This window comes from Vicugna pacos, chromosome 6 (assembly GCF_048564905.1).
Source record: "Vicugna pacos chromosome 6, VicPac4, whole genome shotgun sequence".
Classification (NCBI taxonomy): domain Eukaryota; kingdom Metazoa; phylum Chordata; class Mammalia; order Artiodactyla; family Camelidae; genus Vicugna; species Vicugna pacos.
Genome location: NC_132992.1, coordinates 23,729,804 through 23,751,400, shown reverse-complemented (window position 1 = coordinate 23,751,400; position 21,597 = coordinate 23,729,804). Strand labels below are relative to the sequence as shown.

The following is a 21,597-nucleotide window of genomic DNA, read 5'->3' as shown; positions in this document are numbered from 1 at the left end:
TCTAAATTACATACTTATTTAAGGGTATTATTTGTTTAATGAACGGGTGAAACCAAAGCAGAAAACTGAATCTCTTTGGTGAAGAAGTAAATGCTTTCTTAATATGAGCTGCTTGGTCTCAGAACTTTAGTACTCCCTCAAGCCTGTTCATAAAACTTATTAAACAAGTTTATACTGTATAACCCAAGGAACTATATTCAATATCTTGTGGTAACCTATAATGAAAAAGGATATGAACAGGAATATATGTATGTATATGCATAACTGAAACATGCTGTACACCAGAAATTATACAACATTGTAAACTGACTATATACTTCAATAATAAAAAAAATTCATATCCACATAAGGAAGAACATTAAAGAATAAGTTAAATAAAAACATTTATTTTTCTTAATCTTAGAGGCTGAAAAATAACTTATTAAATGTTCCATGTTTCACTTTAGATTATCATTGCTCTTAACTTCCCAGAATAAGTTTACCAATCTCTTACTGATACATTCTTTGGTTAAAAGAAAAACTAGTGTTGAAAATTTAACATCCCTTCACCTCCATTATCCCCTCCCAACAATTGAATTGTATTTTTTTCCTTATTTAATTCAGAATTTGGCCAGTCTTACTTGTCTCTAACATGTACTTTCAAAACAGGTTTAAAATATAATGCAAGACATACGGATAGATTCAGGTCTCTCCAGTTGTTTATGGTCCTAGGTGGGTCTTATACAAACAGGAGCAGGTGGGATTTCCTAATAGCCTTGCCTTATACAATAATAGAAGCCTTTCTGATTAAAAAAAAAAGCACAAATATCATACATAGACTTAAGCAGTAGTAACTTTGGTCAAGCCTAGGATTCTGAGAAGATTGTAAAGATAATAAACCACTGGGCAGGAGGAGAGGAAGCTGTACTCTTTCTAATGACCTAGACTTTAGGAAAGTTAAAGGAGAGGAGACGAGATTCATTTTTCTTCTATTTGTAGAAGAGAAGTTCTGCATCTTAGTGTACAGAGGAAATATAGAGATTCAGATGACTTTCTTTCCCTTTATGTGCATTGTATTATGGCTTTTCCCATTTCAGAGAACTATTTGCATGATCTCTAAGAGAGTTGTAGGTATTACATTAAACCATGTTGGTGCCTAAATGTACCACTGAGTTAAACACAGAAAGAATTCTAACTCGTATACCTAATCTTGATGGAAATGGTTTTATGTATTTTTAGGCTAAAAGATGGTGAATTGTGGAATAAATTCTTTGTGCGGATTCTGAATGCCAGTGATGAGTCCACAGTGTCTGTTCTGGGGGAACTTGCAGCAGAAATGAATGGGTTGTTTGATACCACATTCCAAAGTCACCTGAACAAAGCTTTATGGAAGGTAGGGAAGTTAATCAGTCCTGGGGCTTCCCTCTTGCAGCAAGATAGGCAGTCAAATCTCTCGCAGATTCCTGCCTAAAACCAATGGTTGTCTTGCGGAACGCTGGACCTGTATATGCTATAATTCAATTTAGGTACACTACTAATACTTTCCTGCTTTTTAATAGATACATATTTCTAGGTAACTGGCATTTTCTACTCAACAATGTACCTACTCTTGGCCTTGTCTGACTTTAAGGAAGAATTGTTTTATTCTAAATAGACCCCATATTAATGGGTACCTTGTTGTTATTTAATGCATTTGTTGCTATCTTTCCCTGTATTTTTCCCTTTTATAATTTGTGACATGTACCCTTATGATCACTATGTATTGTGTAAATAATAAAATAGTGTTTGCTAAAGTTGTGCTTCTAACATTTCATCTACTTTTTGCCATCTAAGATAATGAAAGGCTTGATTTTGCAGACAGGAGCTGCTTTACCATGGAAATTTATATATCCTAGACTTGGAACTGTTATGATAGGATTGTAACAAGACAGAATAGCCAACCATTCCTTTAGGTGTTCCTGACCTTCCTGTAAATGAGCTAGATTGAAAAGTAGATAAACTGATTTATAAAAGGCCAAATTTTCTTAAATTTTAAGTGGCAAAATTATGTGTTTTCAATATATTTTAATGTTTTCATTTTTTATCCACCAAGCCCTTTGGTTTACGTATGTAATCCAGTGGTGCTGCTGCTGCTGGGTCTCTTGATTAGAACTGTGTGAGTTAGAAAAGAAAGGTTTCGAATGGCTTTAGCCACTTTTCAGAAATGGAATCATCACCATTCTGTTACATGCAGAATGACTTGGTGGGGGCAGGGTTAATGAAGGAATAGAAGGGGGTTTTGTTGTTTGGAAGATTAGAAGAGGCAGAATGTTAAAAAGATGAGTTGGAAGAGAATAGATCTAGATGAAATATTGGACCACTAAATGGAAGGATGAATTACACCAGGTTTTGGGGATAGGGAAGAAAATTGGTAGAAAAGAGCAAGGAAAATTATCTAATTCATATCTAAATATCAAAATTATTAAATATGCCTCTATGCTGTGCCTGATTTTTCTTTTTACTCTAGTTGTCACTGTCAAGGCTCTAAGATTGCTGAAAAGCAGAAGATTCTAAGTATATCTCAGCTAAAAATATTTAAGCATATATAGTTGAAACACTGAAGGATCTGAAGGATAATCAACTTAGAAACTTAGAAATTTTTGTTCTTAAAGAAAATACGACTTTTCAAACATTTTCATGTTTTCTTCTCGTACAGCTGAGGTTATAAAATTACATATCTGTATGTTTATGTAATCAAACCCATCTACCCCTCTGCTCTCTTCTCCTCATTTTTCAATCCACCACTTTGACACATAACGTCATTTACTCCGAGACTGGATGGTAAATTTAGATTCTTTCTTAACATAGGCTTAACTACTATCTAGTGAATTTTTCAGCAACCTTGACAACAAGATTGACAAGCCACTGCCCTGTGGATGAAACTTTATTTCTGAAAATCCACTCTGAGGACAGGGAAGAAAATCTGAGGAAGCTAATTTATTAGAGAACTTGCAGCTGCTTTGCTAGCTCTTCCTCCATTCCGCATCCCCTCCAATCCGGACCCTTCTTTGTAGAGGAGAAAAAATAGTAACTGACCAGTTAGGGCCTGTGATGTCTTCATTTTCTCTTTAAGCATAAAACCACAAAGTGGGCACATTTCCATCTCCCTTATATTTTATATTGCTTGTTTTGGAGAAAGAAGCCTCTATTTTTGGCAAAATTTCAAATGGTTCTTATTTCTTGTCTCACTAAGGCACAAATAACATAATGATGAACCTAAGAAAAAGAACACAGCTGAAAAGACAAGATTTTCACTTTTGTTTGAAGAGACCATGAAATATATAGTGACTCACTATTCATAAAGTGTGCATCCACTTATCTGCCACTGTTAGAGCCTTCATCCCTCTGTGACAGCTGTACAAGAAACCTTCCACCCAAGTCACAGTGCTTTCTCTAACTGATGCCAAATCTGAGTCTGGAAATAATTGTTTTCCTGTAGCATTAGAACTTTAGACTGTTAGTTGGGCTTTTATCTTAAGATAGATAAGAAAGCCTTTCAGAGAGTTAGCACAAGGCTCTTTGAAATAGTTTGTTTAGGCTAAAGTCTTTAAGCAAAGACAGCAAAGAAATGCTTCTTTTCTGTTGTATCAGAAAATGAGGAATTCTTCCTCCAACTGCAACTCTTAGACCAGATTTGCTTCCAATCTAGCTCCTAAAGTTAAGGCTCCCCTGGGGAGAGGGTATAGCTTAAGTGGTAGAGCACATGCTTAGCATACACAAAGCCCTGGGTTCAATCCCCAGTACCTCCTCTAGAAATAAATAAAATAAGTAAACTTAACTACCTCCCCACCTAAATTAAAAAATAAAAAAAAAGTACTTCACTGGTGAGGAAGATGCATGTTTTTAAAAAATTTTAATATGGCAAGCTTCAACCTTAATAAGGTTCTTAGTTCTACCAAAGATGCAAAAAGCTATGAATATTTAATAGGATAAAAGTTTGAGGAGAGCTGGACTATTTAATAACTGGTGTTGAAACAGTATACTAGAGTTTGAACTCTATCACCAGTGCCACCACTACATCATACAGCACCTTTGTGCAAGTTAGAAAAAGGCCCCTTCCTCTAGTGGATTCAGTACCCCACTGTGCACCATAGCTTGACTGGATTTCAGTACCCACCTAACCCCCTTGGCCTGTGCCCTTTTGCAGTGAATAAATTGCACAGCCATATGCAGTGGTCTTCCCTGTTTCACTACTTATCTGCAAAACAAATTTTAGATAGATCAAAAATATTAATGTAAAAAACTGAAAATATGAAATACAAAGTGAGTGAAGTTTTTTGTCTGTGACATAACACTAAGATTTAAGCAAGAAGATTGCTGTTTAATTATTATAATAGATAAAAAACTAAGTCTAATATACCCATTTATCTCTCCCTCTCCTCCCTGAAAAAACCCTAAATTCAAACTAGGAAAAATTACTTGCCACACGTTTGCATCATCTTTCACTTGCATTATCTTAAGGTCTCGTAACTAGTCTCTCTGCTTCCCCCACCCACCTCCAGTCATATCAGAACCCTCCGATGGCTCCCCACCTCACATGACACAAAATCCCAAGAACTGTCGCAGCCGGCAAGACCGTACCAGGTCTAACCCCGCTCTTTCCTGACTCCTTTTTAACTTGCTCACTCCACTGTAGCGTGCCCACCTCCTTTCTGTTCCTTAAACGTGCCAGCTAGTTTCTCTCTTTATGACCTTTTTGCTGCCATTTCTTCTGCCTGGAATGTTCTTTTCCATACCCTCACATGGATTACTCCCTTCCTTCCCTTCAGGTGTCTTCTCAGACCTCCATCTTATCAGAGGCCTTCTCTGGCCATTCTGTATAAAATAGCACCCCTACACACACACACATACACACTGCTGTGCTGCTGGTACTCGGTTCCTCTTTCCCCTGCTTTATTTTTTCCATACTATCTACCACCTATTCTTTCCCATAGCATATATATTAAACTTTTTTTTTCTTTTTCCCTGTATCCCACTCCCAGATTTAAGCTCCTTAAGGGCAGGGCTTTTGTTTCTTATTCTAATCCCAGTGCCTAGAGCACTGTCAAAGCACCATTTTACGTAAGGTACAAAGAAGTCTTTTACAAAATTGAAAACCAGTAGAAATAGACAAGACATGAACAATCCACTAAAAACATTTTGATGGCCAGCTTATGAGATGTTTGCTCTCATTCCTAACTAAATAAAATGCAAGATAAACCTGAAATTTTCACCAGTCACATGGTATATGATTGAAAATTGTGTTTGTGAGGGTGAGGAGAAAGAAGCACTCATATTATTATTAGTGGGAGTGTAATTGGTACATTATTAGAAGGTGATTTGGCAATATTAATTAAATTTAAATAATCATTCCCTTCAGCTGAGAAATTTTCCCAAGAATTTATCTTGAAGAAGCATTGGCTGGGTGCCCAAAGATAAAGCACTGTTTGTAGCAGTTGTTTTCCCTGCCTCCAAGGTTCATTAGGCCTAAAGGGATAATCAGTGTGACAGACCTTGGGAAAAGAGGAGTCCTAGAACTAATGCAGAGGGGAAGTCGGACCATTTCCGTAGATGACAGGGCTGCCTTGGCATTGGTGCTGAAGTCCAGCCTTCCAGTTTTGCATGAGCCTGTAGAGATGGCAGAACCTGAGTTAGACTTTGAAAGTTGAATTCCAGACATTTCAACTTATGTTCAAAAAAGAAAAGCTGAGGGGAAGAAGTGATTGCCTCTGGGGAGTATGTGTAGGGGCAGAGAGGAACAGATGAAGGCTTTTACTTTTTAATTTGTATATTTCTGAACATTTTGAATATTCTAATTTTTTATGTCTATGGGATAATCTTGGCTAAGAAATTATGGGCTATGGTTTTGCCATCTTTTCCCTTCTCTATATTAAAAAAAATTAAAAACCTGAAAAAAAAGCCTTAGTGTTAGGGATTTTTTTTTTTAAGTGGGAAATTTGGGAGACTTTATCATCCAAATATAAAAGCAAGATTAACTTGGAATTAAAATGAGAGAGTGAAAATAATGTTAAATTATTGCAGTAATATATCTAAACTGCTATTTTTAGTGTGCTTAAAAAGTCATACATGTTCAAATGTTTTATAATGTTTCTATTCCAGATATGCTTTCTAAAATTATCATCTTCCTACTATTACAACTTCCTGTCTGTAAATGAGGGATTGAATTACATAAAATTCAACTTTTTTCAGTAACAAAATACATTTTATGGCTTTCATATAAAAACTTGCGTTTCCCACAAACTGACATTGTATAATTAAAAAAGGCACAATGACAAATTCAGGTTAAGTGTCTGTAAACATACTTTTATTCCCACCAAAGCATACTTCTTCCAATAAGCTTGCTCTTTAGACGCTCCTGCGGCGTACTTCCAGCTGCTGAGCAGTGTTGTCCCCTAAGTTCAAATTGGCTTCTCCATGGGAAGTAGCGGTTGCCTAGTCACACTACTAGTTTTCAAACCCCTTGTGAGCAAAGAACTATTGTGTCTATTAATTTTATATAGTCCCAGAAATTAGTAGTGAATTAAATACATAGTGAGTTAAAAACTAGTAATGAATTAAAATGTTGGAAAAATAGCAGCCACAAGTTCAAAAACTAGTTATTTGCAGACTTGTTGAAGGGGGAAACCTATCCTACGCTATCGATGTGCCTGGAATCACAATCTTGCTTTCATTTCTAGTGTGTTACTTTGTGTGTCTGTCTTTAACCTTCTGTTTTAATCAGTTGGTGGCCTTACATCATGATACACTTCATTGTCCTGTTTACTCCTTTCAAAATTAAATGTTATTTTCACAGGTATATTTACACCATCAAAATGTGTACTTTCTTTTCCACATGTGTTTAATTCAGCCTTACATTCATTTGAAACAGTTATGTGAATCAGCATATGCTGCAGTTTCAAAGCAGTTTAATCTTACTGGCCTGGTCATGTGATGCATTTTATTATTTAATTGCCTCAGTCCTGCAATTAGCAAAGTGAGGATGGCATTTCATAAAAATAAATACCCATTAAAATCTATGAACAAAATGATGAATATACATTTGTTTGCTTTTGCATTTTTTTAACAAAAATAAAAAAAATCTGGCAGTGCTAGAATAAAGTGATAAAAATACTGAAAAGGATGACACATGAAGCTTCAGTGAGACTGGCTCATTCAAGGAGATGAGGTAGCTAAGGGTGAGAGTGAGTGTGTGGTACAGCAAGTCAGGGCGTCCCGGCAAACCGGGGATCAACCGTGGGCAGAAATATGAGCATTGCTAAGAGAGATCTTCCAGATCAACTGTACCCTGTTACAGAACAGATTGAGGAAGCTGCTTGCTCAAGGACTCACCCAAACAGGCACATCCAGTTTCCTGACATGTGGACTAATGGTATAGGTGTAGGCCACTGAGGGCAGCCCCACAGCTCCTGCCGGCATTGTATTATCAGTTGACTTGGACAGGTACATGTACCTGCCTTACCTCTCTAACTTAGGTGAGTTCTTTGAAACAAGATCTGTCTCTTTTTATACCCTAGTTATAACTTGAATGCAGTGCTCACATTGTAGGTCAACTTCACAGTCCAGGGCCTGCTAGGACTTCCTCAGTATTGAGGTGGCTCCCTGTCTGTGGTGCCAAACCAAATGCTAGCATGGCGGTGACAGATGCTGCCTGTACAGCCAGAATGCCTTGGTTTGACTCCTGGCTGTGTGGCAGTGAACAAGTTACTTACCCTCTCTGAGCCTCTATAAAATGAGGATAACCTAAGTGCCTACTTTACTGAGTATTGCAAACTAAATAAAGCTTTTAGTACACATGCTTGTGAGTGTTTGTATTGATTTAGTTCTAATGTTAAAGTGATCTGCAGTTCCCTGGAAACCTCTCCAGTAGATTGGAATCCTAGTTAGTTGATTGGAGCCTTTCTTTCTTTTGAAGTAATTTACAGTACAGAGTATAGCCAAACCTGTAATATAATAAAGGTAGGTGAAAGAAGAATGATGTTCTGTAATCTAAAGGGGAAATGAGTTGTTTCTATTGAGTGACCTTCAGAGAACCAAATATTTGTACGTAAAGAAGGCAGTCTCTAGATCAGCCAAGTACCAGGCTATCGGGGAGGCCCGCCTGGTCCTGTCCTCAGTCCACAAGGCCATTTCTGTCTGAAGGGCTCCTCTGACTCACAGCTCTCCACTGCTTCTGTGCCATGTTCAGAGCACAGGAATCTTTTAAATGCTGCCTCTGGTCCCATTTGCTCTGACACTCCAGGCAGGGTCTTGCCCTCGTTGGTGGGAAGCAGGATGTAGCTCCCTTCCTGCTAGCCACCTACAGTTCCGTCTCACTCCTCCTCTGCCCTCTTCTCTTCCTCTACCAGGGGAAAGGTTTTCTGGCTTAGGCAGCAGAGCCTACTCACCCCACTGAAGGCCAAGACATTTAGTCTTCCTGAGACTCTTCCTGCTAGAGCTTAGGCTTTCAGAATATTTCTATATTATGCTCTGCTACATCCCTCTCCTGAGCCAATGGATAAAAAGTGACCATTTAATAGGAAAAGGGAAGAGGGAATATAGGAAGCCCTATAAAACTCAATTAATGAACTGGAAAACCTGGCTCCAACCCCAGGTACCCATACCGGCAGCTTAATCAGGGCAGGTCAACCTGCCGCCTATAAACTAGTGCTGATGGCTTCTACCCTAAAGGGCTGTTGTGAGAATTTAAAAACACAATATGGTTGCTAAACATGAAAGTTCCTTGACTCTTAGCAAGCAGGAGATTCTCTGTCTCTCTCTCCCCAGCAGCCAGCCCCGAGCCAGGCACACAGCGGGCGGCCGGAGCCATGTGGAATCTAAACCACAATGGAGATGCCTGACATTCTTATTTACTCAGGCCTCCAGCTGCAACCTGTTGACTCCTGTTTACTCTTTGTTGAAATGTGTTCATTTACCCACTTCAGGGCAGCAAATCTATTGGAATGTGTCAAAGACAATTAGCCAATAAATATTAAACTACTGGGGCTCCACATTTAATGACAATTACACGAAAGACATAAAGAAATGTCACTCCCCTCGGAGTTAATAATTTAGTTAGAGAAACGGTATTACAGGTTAAAAGCCAAGAAAATATAGAAAGAAGTCAAAGGACATCTCAAGGTAAGCCATGACCAAGAGCCCAAAGAGTGGAGCAGATGTGTTAGGACACTTGGAAGAAGCAAAGGCCAGCATGGATTAGGGCATTGTGGGAGCCATCATGGCACTGGAGCTAGTCTGTACTGGGTAGTTTTCAGCTGCAAAAATCAGAAAAACAATCCAAACTATGGTGAGAGCTAAGAATATCTGTTATCACACGTAACAGCCTGGAGCCCAGCAATTCGTGGAAGACCCACGTTTCTTCCCTGTTCTGCCATCCTCAGTATGTTGGGTTTTGTCCTCAGGCTGGTCCCCTTGCGGAACCCAGTTGGCTACCAATTTTTTCCCAAAAGCTCTCCCAGCAAACTTGCATTCCTGTCTCAATTGTCATATGCCTAAACCAATCCCTGGCAAAAGGGAATTACCAAGATTGGTTCAAACTAATCAAGATTCACCCGGAGGGCTGGTGCTGCGGAGGGGCCCTTCCCTGAGCTGACAGGAGAGAAGAGTATACATCCAAATGAGTTGGGTTTCTTCCAGCAAGTAAGAAGGAAGATGAGATGGATATAGAGAGAACCAGTCGTGTCCGCCACATGGGTGGTGTTGGGAAGGAAAAAGGCAGGATTTGGTAGGAAAATAGCATCCTGGACTCCGAAACAGATTGCCTGAGTTCAAAGCCCTGCCCTGTCACTTAATGACCCGAGTAAGTAAGTTAACTTCAGGAGGCCTTAGTTTCTTCATCTCTGAAATGGGATAATAATAGTTCTACCTCGATTGTAAATTTCATGAGGACAGGGACCTGTCTTGTTCCCGAAGTTATCCCCAGCACCTAGCACAGAGCTTCATACTTAGCAAGTACTCAGTAGCTGTTTATTGAAAGGATTCATTCATTGGATTGTTGTGAGGATTTAATGAGTTAATAATGTATGGCAGGGGCTTAGCACAGTGCATAGCCTATAATACGTGCTCAAGAAAATGAGCTTTCAGCCACAGTCACGGACAGTGGGAACCCTGCACATGTGTCCTTTTGCTGCTTTGCTTCACCTGTGCTGCCGGATTTATCACTAGCTCTTGCTAATCGCAGCAGAAACAGCTATCAGGAAGGCTCTGCTCCTGGTGAACTGGGGCTGGGATGGCAAAACCCCATCACATCCTCTCCTGGGAAGAGGACACACTGGTAACTCCAGTGCTTGGGAGTCCACAGTTTGTAACTGCTCTGACTAGTTTCTGAGCCAGCCCTCACATTGCCAGTAACCCATGGGGGTCAAGCCCCTGATGTCGCCTGGGACCAGCCTAATTCACAGCTAAAGTCATGTGGCCAGAGTGGAGAGGGGCCCATTTCACTGACAAAAGGCTTTTTTGCTCTGTCCCAAGTGAAGTCCCAGCAAGTTTCCACCAGTCCCTCCTTTTCCTGGCTCCAAAAGAGCTGGGCCAGCCCCTCCCAGAGAGGCTGCTCCCAGGATGGCTTATCCATAGGAAATGCCACTGCTGGGCCGGCTGCCAGCCGCTGCCCTTCTGGGCATTGAGGGCTGACTCCCTCCTGAAGTCTAAAGGCCTTGTCCTTGTCGCACAGCAATGAAAGCCAGCCAGAGGCAGCACTCAGCCCAGTCAGAGCAGGTTGTGGCCGGACCCTAACTGAATGGTTCTCATCAGCCATCTGTGCAGCGTCACCCAGAAATAGTCATGCCAGAGCTCCCCGGGGAGATCCCGCCTCAGCACAGGGTGTTCCAGTGAGAGCCAGGTCTTTGGACTCAGACCCTGGCTTTGCCACTTCCTAACTGATGGGGGGGAGGGAAGTTTTTTAAGCACTCTGAGCATCAGACTCCTCTTCTGTACAGATTGGGATAATAATACTTACCCCTTGTCATTTGGAGGATTCAGTGAACGAACAGGTGGCAAAAGCCTCGCCATATATTCTGCCTGGAACATGGTGAATACTTTATTAAACGGTTTTCTTCTGCTGCCACATCCCTGTCATGAAAACGGGTCTTTTCACAATTCTATACACCTAGTTCTGGAAAAAGTATGCCATCCCCTATTCACTTACTTGAAAAATCCTGTTTCTCTTGAGAGGAAACTCCTGGAGATCAAGAGCAGAAACCCTCACCAGGGTCGTTCCGAATCCTGATGAGATTCAGGTCTGTGCCCACCTCACGTCCCCTGTGGCAGTGACAGACCGGGCCAGAAGGGAAGACCCTACACTCTCTGCCCTCAGACCATCTGCTAACTGCTGTCTTCTCTGGGTCTGTCTCCTCACTGGCCATGACCCATCACCCTCTCTTCTTGCTTCCCCTAGTTGCCCCAGAAGCAGGGGCACTGTGGGGAGGGAGGCATGGGGGATGCCAAGCCAGCTTCTCAGGGGCTAGTCCCCACCTTCCCTCACTCAGTCCGTGCTGTGTCCCTTGGCCTCCCCCACCTCCCCCGTCCACTGGCGTCCAGGCAGGTCCTACAGCCCCGCCTGGGCTCTCAGAAGGCCTCATCAATCCCTCTTCACTTTTAGGCAGAGGGCCAGCGTTGGGCCTTCTGATCAAGGCCAGGGGGCAGTGGCCCGGCAGCCAGGCTGTTGGCCAGCAACAATAGGAATTCCTCCTGGGCTTTTCCAATGTCTTTTGTTGAAGAGAAAGAGTTCCTGGAAAAAATGCCCTAACATGCAGCCCGACGGGCACTCCTACTCCGCAGAGCACAGTGGAGAGACTCCCACCAGTCACACCTGGCCTCCTGCCAGCCGTCCCGCACACACCTTGCCCCTCCACCAGGGTGCCTCATTTCCCTGGGCTCCCGCCCCACTCCACCCCAACAGGAGGGAAAAGGAGCAGGGTAGGGGGACAGCCCAGAAGGGACTCAAGCATCCTTATCTGACGAGGCCCTTAAGTGTCCTTCCCACTGAGGACCCCCAGGACTCGATTGGTCATTCTCTCTTTTGCTATCAACACCTTGGAGGGTAGGTGGGTGCCCTGGAGGCATCTACTCCCCAGGCACCCCACCTGCTCTGCAGGAAGCCGTTTGGAAAAAATCTCTTGTAGATGGGGCCCCTGCCTCTGACCTGGAGGCCCAGGGCTGCGGGGCACCTTTGCTGTAGTACCAGTCCTGGAGCTCAGGACACAGGCCTCCAGTGATGACACCTGCTCATTAGTCCCAGCCCTTCCTTTCCGGAGCCTGCTCTAGGATGGGTGAAGGCAGGCAGAGCTGTTCCTCCCTTCCTGACCCTGTGGTGAGAGGTGCTGACGAGTGTAGGCAGGTGGAGACAGGCCCACACAGCCATCAGAAAGGCCTGTGTGAAGCACAAGGGGGCCGGGAAATGTGGGGAAGAATCTAAAGATCTAGAAAAAGTTGGTAGTACAAGGGCATTTTTCCAATATGATAGAATCCTAGACTTAGGATGTGAAGCTTGATATTCTTTGGGAAAGCCTGGGAAGCATTCATTTATGAAAATTTGAGAACTTCACTGTTACGTGGCCTTTCTAAACACATCACCAGTGGGGACATTTTGGTGTGAGCAATCAATCCAGCAGAACCTGACTCACCAAAATGGTGCAGGTGCAGCAAAGTTGCTTTGGGGGCTTTTATCTCCATTTTGAAAAAAAGAAATGGAGAGTCAAGTGAAAGACTATTAAGTAATTGTAAGGACACCATCTTGGCTGATTCACATGCTGCCACTCCCTGGGAGCCAAGAGTCAAGGCAGAAATGGCCTCGGTGACACCACCGCTGCTGCATGGATGAAATTACAGACACGTCACTCTCGGGGCTTGAGCTGGAACGGCCCGCGTGGGCAGTGCAGGGAACACCATGGGCCTGTGAGGAGGAAAGCTGAGCTCCAATCCCGACTCGGCCTCTGATTTCCTCTGTGGCTTTGCTGAGTCACGTAATATCCGGGGGCTGCAGTTTTCTAACCTGCAGAATGTAGAGTGGGGCTGGTGATTCCAGAGTCCCTCTCAGCTCCGTGATTCACCGTACTCCAAGGAAGGGTCCAAGTTAGGGTGGCCAGAGCACAGAACCTCTTCAGATGTTCCTGCATTCACTCATTCATTCAACAAAGCTTGCATGAGCACCTACTGTGTGCCAAAGCACCGGGCCGGGCTTCCTGCCCTTAAGAGCTCAGCCTAGTGGGATTAGCAGGGCAGTGACTCTGCTGGGACAAAGAAGGGCTCAGGGCACCTGACTGGCCCAAGAACACAGGCAGCGTCCCCTACAACAGGCAGCCAAGCCTCTGCGAGATTTCTTCCAATGGCTGGCAGATCCCCTCTCTTCTATAACTTGTGAGGAAACGGATCTAAATTGGCAGGTGTTTTTACCAAATCAAGAACCCATGCAATATGATAGAGGAATGAGTTCCAGTCTGTGCAGCCATCAGGGTTCAGAAGTTCATGAAGGCAAGAATAACAGAATCAACAGTGACTGATTATCATGCTCAGGAATTTAAAATGATGAGAAAAAGTGGCCAAGATGCTACGGTAACCCTTGGCTGGTTTTTGGCCTCCAGCACCCTTTCCTTTAGTAGCAGCACCCTGATCTTCCCCACCTCACGTGTAATGGGAACACTTGCCCAGTCTACCCTCTGCTGAGCCAAGCCAGAGGTGGGCAGGTAACCTGAGCCTCCAATCAGACACCTCCTGCTCTTGGACCAGGCAAGACGTGTTCTGTCCAGGAACGGGAAGCCCGGAGGCTGCAGAGTCAGGCTTGATGCATAGAGACCTCAGGGCTGCCTGGCTTCTGTCCCGAGCTTGATTCTCCAGACTTCTCATCAGTGCTAAGAGTTAGTTACCAAATGGCCGTCAAAAAATCCCTTTCCTGCTCAAGATGGCTAGCAGTTAGAGAACCTAATTGAGTTTTTACGATTAATGCCACGTGGTCCAATACTGTGCAGCTCAATCAAAATGTCTACATGAGCAGCCTGAGACCTGAGTGACTGGGGTCATCATTTGGAAGATTAACCTGCTTCCATTGGGGGTGGAAAAGAATGAGCCACAAACAGCACAGTCATGAAGCTGAAACTGAGAAGAACATTCGTGTTTATTGAGCTCTCACGGTGAGCAGTCCCTGTGCTAAGAGCTTTCTTCATTTATTTCCCACAACTCTGTAGGTGGGCGAAATCATCCCCATTTTATGGATGAGGAAATTGAGGTCCAGGTGGTTAAATAAAATGCCAAGGGTCATTCAACTGATGGACGGTAGAGCTGGGATGTGAACCCAGGACAAAAAACTCAGAGCCTGGGCTTTTAACCAAACATCACATTGCTTCCCTATGGAAGAAAATTCATGAAGGAGTTTCCAAAAATAATGTGAGCAGCCTAGTGCCACCTTGGATGTATGGGGCTGGGGGTGGGAAGCATCGAGGGAAATGGCAGATTTCATCTGGCTGTCAGCAGCAGTGGACACTGGAAGCAGTAGCTGGTCAGTCCAGGTGGTGCCTGCAGTGGGGCAGCTGTGACTTTGGCTCTAGGGTGAGCATTTCCAGGTTGATGGTCAAAGCCACAGAGAGGATGGTGTTCCAACAGGAGTGTGGGTGAGTTCAGAAGAGAGGAGCAGGGGGCCAAGACTGGGGGTGAGCACTGGGAGAAGAAAGGGAGCCAGGGAGGGGACAGGTGGGTTCCAAGACCCAGAGGGCCTTGTGGAAGACTGCGTTCCACCTGGCGCCCTTGGAGCTCAAGCTCCCACCTGTAAAGGCTCCTGTTTCTGATCAGGGCTAGAAAATAAAGGGTCCCTGCCAATCCCGGAAGCCGGCACCCACGCTGCCCAGCACTCCCATGTGCCACTGTCTCACCTTCGTGGCAAAACCAGCCGAGACCCCAAAAGGGGAGCTCAGCCAGCTGTGGCCTGGCAGCCAGGTCTGAATCCCACAGCTCTGGGGGTGGGGAGCCTTGGAGGTCTGGCTTCCCATGGGCTGAGGGAGGCTTGCACTGAGTCGAGCGGGCAGCCCTTCTCCCTCCCCCTCAGGAAAGGAAGGCAGGAAAAAAATGTGTTTTTATAAATAGCTCCAGCCCCAGCTGATTTGTAAATTCAGTGGGTTTTTTGTGTCAATGACATCACCCTCCTCCCCATGGCAACCCCCGACGATATCAAAATTGCCAAGCAACGTTGAAGCAGCTCAGCGCCCCAAATGAGCAGGTCGCTGCCTGAGGATTTAATGGAGAAATCCCAAAGTGAGCTGGGGTGCTCAGTGGAGGAGGGGCACGCGGCGGCCGAGGAGGCTGGAGCCCGCCAGTGCTGCCTGCCAGCCGGGGCTCCTCAGCCGTGCTCCCTTTGACAGCCTGCTGCCGGCAGCAGGGGGGAGGGCACCGCTCCCGGCCTGATGTGCCAGGAGCCAGGAGCAGCCATCCAGGTGACTAAGCCGGCCCACGGGCACTGAGTCACCTGCTGGCCTGGAGGTTCCTTTCTTTGCTTTTGCATCTGATTATTTTGGGAGCTGGAAACTTGGAGCTGCACCTGGGTCCCGCCCCTTCTAGCCCTCCCCTCCCTACCTGGGGCTCTGAGAAAGATGGGATCTGCCACGAGTCTGCTGCCACCACCTAAGGATACAGAAGATGCTGTAGGGGCCCAAGGTGCCCAGGGAGAGACGCCAGCCAGCAAAGTGCAATAGCAGATATGGTGATGAGGCTGCCTGTCCTCTGGAGGTGTTGGAAGAGAAGGGGAGTCTGGTGCACGTCGACTGGAGGCCTCCTGGACTGGCTTTGAACTCACGTCCTCATGGATATTTCTGTAAATGAGCGGCTCCTAGGGTCAGAGTGGCATTTGGAGAGCGAGACTGGATTGGCTTAGGCTGGCCTGGGCAGGTAGGTGGCTCTGCGCTGGGTGTGGCCCGACGTGTGTATGAGAGAAGCAAGCGTGTGTGAGTGCAGACAGCAGAGGAGCGGGCAGAGAGCTGAGATGGGGGACGCGGCAGCAATTCGTCCTAATTGATGCTGGGCCCGCCCAGGCCCCGGGGTGCTGCTGTGGAAGAGGGACACCAGGCAACTGGCCAGAGCAGGTGAGAAGCAGCTCCAGCTCAGACAGGCCCAGGCCCTCTCTGAGTCCACAGGACAGAGAGACCAGCAGGTCACCAGGGTAGGGAGTGGTCCAAACGGGCTGGCTGAGGATGGAAGCCAACCCGCCAGGGGGCTGGCCAGTGCTTGGGCTGCCCCCTCTTCCACCAGCCCAGGGCATCAAGGAAGCAGCTTCCTAGCAGGAATTCTGTCCCCTTCCCATGCAGTGCCTGTCAGCACCTCTGAGTGTCCTCCTCCGAGCTCACGTGGGTGCATCCCTGAGAAGAGTGCTGCCCAGGGCTCTACTCTCCCATGACCTGGCTGGCGCTCAGGCCAGCCCCTCGGGCCCCGACCTCCCAGGGCATGCATGCTCCAGTGTGTCAGGCTGAGGGGCGTGGGCCCCCTGCATCCCCCACACAGCTGGCAGCCTCACAGGCACACCGGTGAGTAAGCCGCCTGAGGGAGGAGGCTGTGTGCCCACAGAGGCAGGACGACACCAACCAGGAGCCTTCGGGAGAAGCGGCTGGGTGAGAAAAGCACTGAGGTTTTCTTTTCCTTTCCCTTTTTTTCTTTTTTGCCTGAAGGGAGTGCCACTTCCTGGGCTAGAGACAAGCACCGGCCTGCAGTGAGGAGCTTGGGGCCCAGCTGCCCGGAGGACGGCCAAGGTAAGATCCCTGCTGCCTCCGTGGCTCAGGAACCCCTGGGTGGGGTTGGGGTGCCGAGATGTCTAGGTTGCCCACCACCTGGGACCCGCGCGGCAGCTGTGAGATCCTGGGCTGAGCCCCACTCGACCTGCCACTCCCTTCCCACATGGATTTTGAAGCAACTCAGTGCAAGCTGCCCTCTGGCTTCCTGGCCAGAGAGAAATTCTTCTTTCTGCTATTCCTGCCTTTACCTCCCCTTCCTGCTGGGCCACGCCAGTGCCACCAGAACACCCGTCCAGGAAGCCTCACCACTTAGGACACTCCCCTCACATCTACGGAGCATCCGCTGGGCCCCAGGATCCAAGGCACACCCCTATGCTGAGCTTGGCCTGGCACAGATTCTGATTGTGAAACTTGGGGTGAGGCTGGGTTTGGGGGCTCCCTGGCTGAGAGCACCATCTTTCCTCACCGGCCTCAGACTCCCCTTCAGGGTTACTGACTTGCTCGGCTCCAGGGATGTCAAGCCCAGTGAGCTCGGGTTTATAAAGCCCCACCGAGAAGCCAGGCTCACACAGTGTAGTTTGCTGTTCCCCTGGCATCACACACCACAGTTAGAGGGTCCAGCTTAGAGTCTTTCCCTAAGTTGTTTTGGTGGGAACCTGGTTCCTGAAGTGGTGCGCCTGGGCCTCGGCCTCACTGAAGCTCATCCAGCTGAGAATAAGGCCTTGGGGCCAAGCGAGGGGTCCCCTCCACAGCTCAGGAGTGACAAACCTGGGAGCTCCTGTGACCAGGGTGCCTGTCAGGAGGGGTCAGCACCAGGAGCCAGCTTTCCAGGAGTCTCTGATCTGGATGGAAAGCCCTGTGCAGCTGAGAGTGGCCACAAGGTGGGGATGGGGGCCGATGGACCTATCATATCAGTCCCCCAAGGACAGACATTTCTTGTGAGCTCTCTGGGATGTGCCAGGCCCAGGGAGAGTTACAGGCAGGTCTGGGACCCTCAGCCACAGCAAACCCACTCTGGGCATAACTCCCAAGAACAAACAGGATGCCCTCTGTCCTGGAGGAGTTCATGGGACCAGAGTCAGGATGAACCCAAGTGTTTCCCACTGAATTAATCCCCACATCTGGCTCCAGAATGAGGAAATGGGGTATTCTGCTGCTGCCTGGAAAAAGGTGACTCCAAGCCTGGGGGGTGCCCCGTGTACACAGAGCTGAGCAGTGGATAGTGCCCCACTGCGGGCAGAGTGGCAGAGGCAGGGGAGCCCCAGACAAACAGCAGGCCAGTAGGGTGGCAGCTGGCTGGGCCAGGACAGGGCAGAGGGTGGAGGCCAGGGCTTTGCGAGGAAGAGAGGAAAAGGCTGAGGGAAGGCTCTGGTCGCTGGCTCTCTTATACCAACTATCTGCCTCGGTGGGCGGGCCAGGCAGGGAGGAGGCGGAGACCCTGAGGGACTGCATTCCTTACCCAAACGGCCCCAGGGGCTCCTCTGTGCAGTGTCCTGGGTGCGAAAGGCAGGAAGGACCCCTGGGAAGCCGACCTGTGGTCAAGGCAGAGCCCTTCCCAGAGGATGCCCTCCACATTTGAGTGGGAAGGTGACTGGGGCGGGAGGAAGAGTGCTAGTAAAACTTATAAGTGGGCCTTCTGCAGCCTGTCCCTAAAAGAAGCAGACTAGCCAGCAGGTTGGAATAGAGCATGAAAAATGGAAGCTTCGGAGGCAGAAAGAACTTCCTAAAGCCGGGCTGGTCCTCCTGCCCCAGGTCAACAGGCCGACTGGTCCTGAGAAGCTGTGCCTTCCGAGCTCAGCCCGAGGGCCCACTGCGGCTAAAGGTGAGAAGTGGGAGGTGTGAGCTAAGGGGGCCGCGTCCTTTCTGGGCAAGCTGTGGGCTCTAGGCAGCACTAGGCCCCTTCTATCTGGCTCAGTCCTTCCAAGGCAGGGACAGCGATGGTCTGATGAACTAGAGTACAAAATGCTGGTGGCAGCATGGGGGTGGGGGTGGGGTGGGAAGTGCTGATAGTGAGCAGGGCAGAGTCCTTGCCCTGGGGGAGGTTACAGCCCTCCAATGGGGGAGTGGAAAGGAAAGCCGAACATGACAGACTCTTGCATGTTCATAAAAACCAGGTTCCCTCATAACTATGTGGGGCCACATCCGCCCCAACAAAGGGACACCCATGCTGGCCAGCATTTTCTATAAAATCTCATCATGAGCCACCAGGCAGTGCAGAGACCCAGGTCTTTGCAGAGGGACAATAATGATCTTTTTCATACACCTGTGGATCCTCTGTGGCGACCTTTCCCAAAGAGCTGCCTCAGTCAGCAATGCTGGCACCTTTCTGCTTGGCTCTGCTTTGCCTGAGTTTGCTAAGCTCTCGGGGCCCTGGGCCTCTGGCTAAGGGGGTGGAGGCAGGGCTGTATTCTCTTGCACACTCAGGCTGCCCAGGACCTGGAGAGGGGCTCTGCTCGCTCAGAGAAGCAGGCCCGGAAAGCTCAGGTCAGCTGGTCCCTTGTTCTGGTCTCTGATCCCAGTGCAGTGAGAACCCTGCCCACTCACCTCGGGGCAAATAGCAACGAACCGGTCACCTTGCTCAAGGCCCCTGCTGCCTGCCTGCCCGCCCACGCTCCTGAGTGCTACAGCGGTGGCGGGGTTAAAACCGGGAGGACTGGTTCTCTGGTTCAATCCTGGCCTGGCACCTCCAGCCTCCATTTTCTTTCCTTCAGCTTTGAGTGAGACTCCATATGGACTTGTGCGAGAAGGCACAAAGAGGTGCAGGGAACAGGGTCCTGTTGTGCGTCCAGCGGGGAAGAGCGCAGAGGAGGAAAGGTCTGTCCCAGAAAGGAGCTGGTCACCTGGGATTGCCTTGGATTGCTGTACCATACATATTCAAGCCAAAAGGAGGCCCTGAGAATGTTCAATGCAGCCCTCATAATTGTATAGAGGGAAGCAGAACCCCGGGAAGGAAAGTGAGGTCCTGAGATCACAGAGCTAACTGGGGGCAGAGCCAGTTTCAGGCCCAGGCGTCACTGTCTCCCAGCCCAGGACTCTTTTACTGCCCCGACTGCCCTTCCCTCGACAGCATAATCAAAGGTGCCCCCAAGCAGGGGCAGGTGAGAGCTGCCAGGTAACCTGATGGCTTGAGAGAGTCAGTCTGGCCTGACACACTAAGAGGCTGGGCAGGTCCCCTGTGCCTCCTGTGCTAACAGGGGCTGGGCCCTGCTATCCCCCACCCCCTACATCTTGCTTGCCATGGGGCCCCAGCTCAGCCCAGGCTCATTCACCAGTGCCCCCCACCCCCAAGGAGAGGCTTGGCCCATGCCTGGGACCAGGCTACTCTGATAAACAAATCCAGCTAATTTATAAATGGATTGACTCCAGTTCTATTCTCCCAGGAAAAATTTTACATTTAAACAACAAGCCTGTCAATGTCTTAAGCCAAAGGAGGGAGTAATGATGACAGCACCTAGGAAGGAAAGAGCTTCTGGGGCAGACTCTGGGAGGGGGAGGCACACAGGAGACCCTTTACCTTAGGTGGCCTTTCCACTGGTCACATACCATGACCCCAGGCAGGAGTTTAAATGTCCACCATCAGAGGTCAGATCGCAGAAGCAGGTGGCGTGTCATCTGTCATCTGTCTCCCTGTCCCCAGGCCCAAGCTGGACAAGAAGATTTTTATGTTCCGTTAGAGCAGGTTTTGCTGGAAATTGGTGTGTCTGGGATCAGGAAAGGTGGAGAGGTCTCAGATCCTGGGGAGGGATGGGGTCAGACCCAGGGGCAAGAATGCAAGGCCGAGAGTTAGCAAGCACGCAGGGCTCCGGTGGAGGAGAGGATGGTGAGACAGGAGGAGCTGCCCTACACAGTCCATCATCCCAGCAAGGACTGTTGTGCCAGCCGCTGGGGCGGGGGAGGTGAGTGGTGCAGTACACACAAGGACCCTTCATGTCAGTGTTCACATGAAGGTCCTGCAGGCTCACCCCAAGCCAATCAAGGTGTGGGCCAGAGACTAAAGAAGAAAGGACCCTGAGAAGAGATGGCAGTGGCTGCCCGTCCCACCCCCACCCTACGACCATCTAAGCACAACCCTGCCCAGCCAAATGGCAATTAGGTCATGCCTTCTGACACTGACCCAGGGTGGATGCAGAAGGTGGAGATTCACAGGTTCTATGCCAGATGGTCAATGCTCCCAAGAGGCCACACAGCCCAGAGCCTATGAACCGTGTGCATTTAGGGCTAAGGTGTTCCTCTCAGAGGACTGGGGTTGGGGGGCGGACAACTAACATCATGCTTCTTCAGACTCTTTCCTCCCCTGGGCTCCAGCCGGAGCTCTCACCTGATCAGGCACAAGCCTTCCACTCCCCCAACTCACCTGTCCTTCCTACCAGTCAGACCCTGGGCCCAAGACTTGAGTATCAGTCACAACCCTGTCCCAGCCTCAGATCCGGGGCAGCTGCTGGAGGCTCAGAGGAGAAAAGGAAGGACAATGAAGGGTTTCCATTCAGGTGCTTCCAGCTGTTAATTCTGCCAGCACAAATGCCAGCCAGAGAGCTAAACTGCCAGCAACAGACATTTGGATGGAACTTTGGAGCCCATTAAGAGCAGAAGCTGCAAAGTGATCATAGTGAGAAGATATTAAATGAATTCATCATGTCTGTAAATGAGTGTGTCCTTAGCACGGAGATGGCTCTTTCTGTTGCCATCCTCCCTAGCGTAGCTCATACCCCCAAGCACCTGGGAAGGGTGCTGCAGCCTGCCCTGCCCCTGCTTCAGCCCCCTGACACGGGTGGACAGTGGTCTCTGCATCTGAGTGGCTCATGCAGGTCACCAGGCCCCTCTGGGACTATCAGGCAAGTTCGTCCCCCAGTGTCAGTCTGCGTTTAGGGTAGACAGGCCT

At 48.0% G+C, this 21,597-nt stretch overlaps 2 protein-coding genes across 4 annotated transcripts in view; both read left to right on the top strand.

Moving 5' to 3' along the window:
* The window catches only part of BUB1B (BUB1 mitotic checkpoint serine/threonine kinase B), a 43,884-nt gene extending 42,112 nt beyond the window's left edge, over nucleotides 1-1,772 (top strand). Inside the window, exon 23 of the mRNA XM_006201638.4 lies at nucleotides 1,219-1,772. Within this exon, the coding sequence (XP_006201700.2) occupies nucleotides 1,219-1,450 (232 nt within the window). The 3' untranslated portion in view covers nucleotides 1,451-1,772. The remainder of the gene's footprint in view (nucleotides 1-1,218) is intronic.
* A 13,817-nt stretch (nucleotides 1,773-15,589) lies between these two features.
* The window catches only part of PAK6 (p21 (RAC1) activated kinase 6), a 33,621-nt gene continuing 27,613 nt past the window's right edge, over nucleotides 15,590-21,597 (top strand). For 2 of the 3 annotated variants that reach the window (XM_006201639.4, XM_031672946.2), the window contains exons 1-2: nucleotides 15,943-16,076; nucleotides 16,656-16,736. The gene's annotated coding sequence lies outside the window, so the exon portion shown is untranslated. Of the gene's footprint in view, nucleotides 15,883-15,942; nucleotides 16,077-16,655; nucleotides 16,737-21,597 lie in introns of those variants that run through there. The other variant, XM_015237124.3, reaches the window with a different exon arrangement.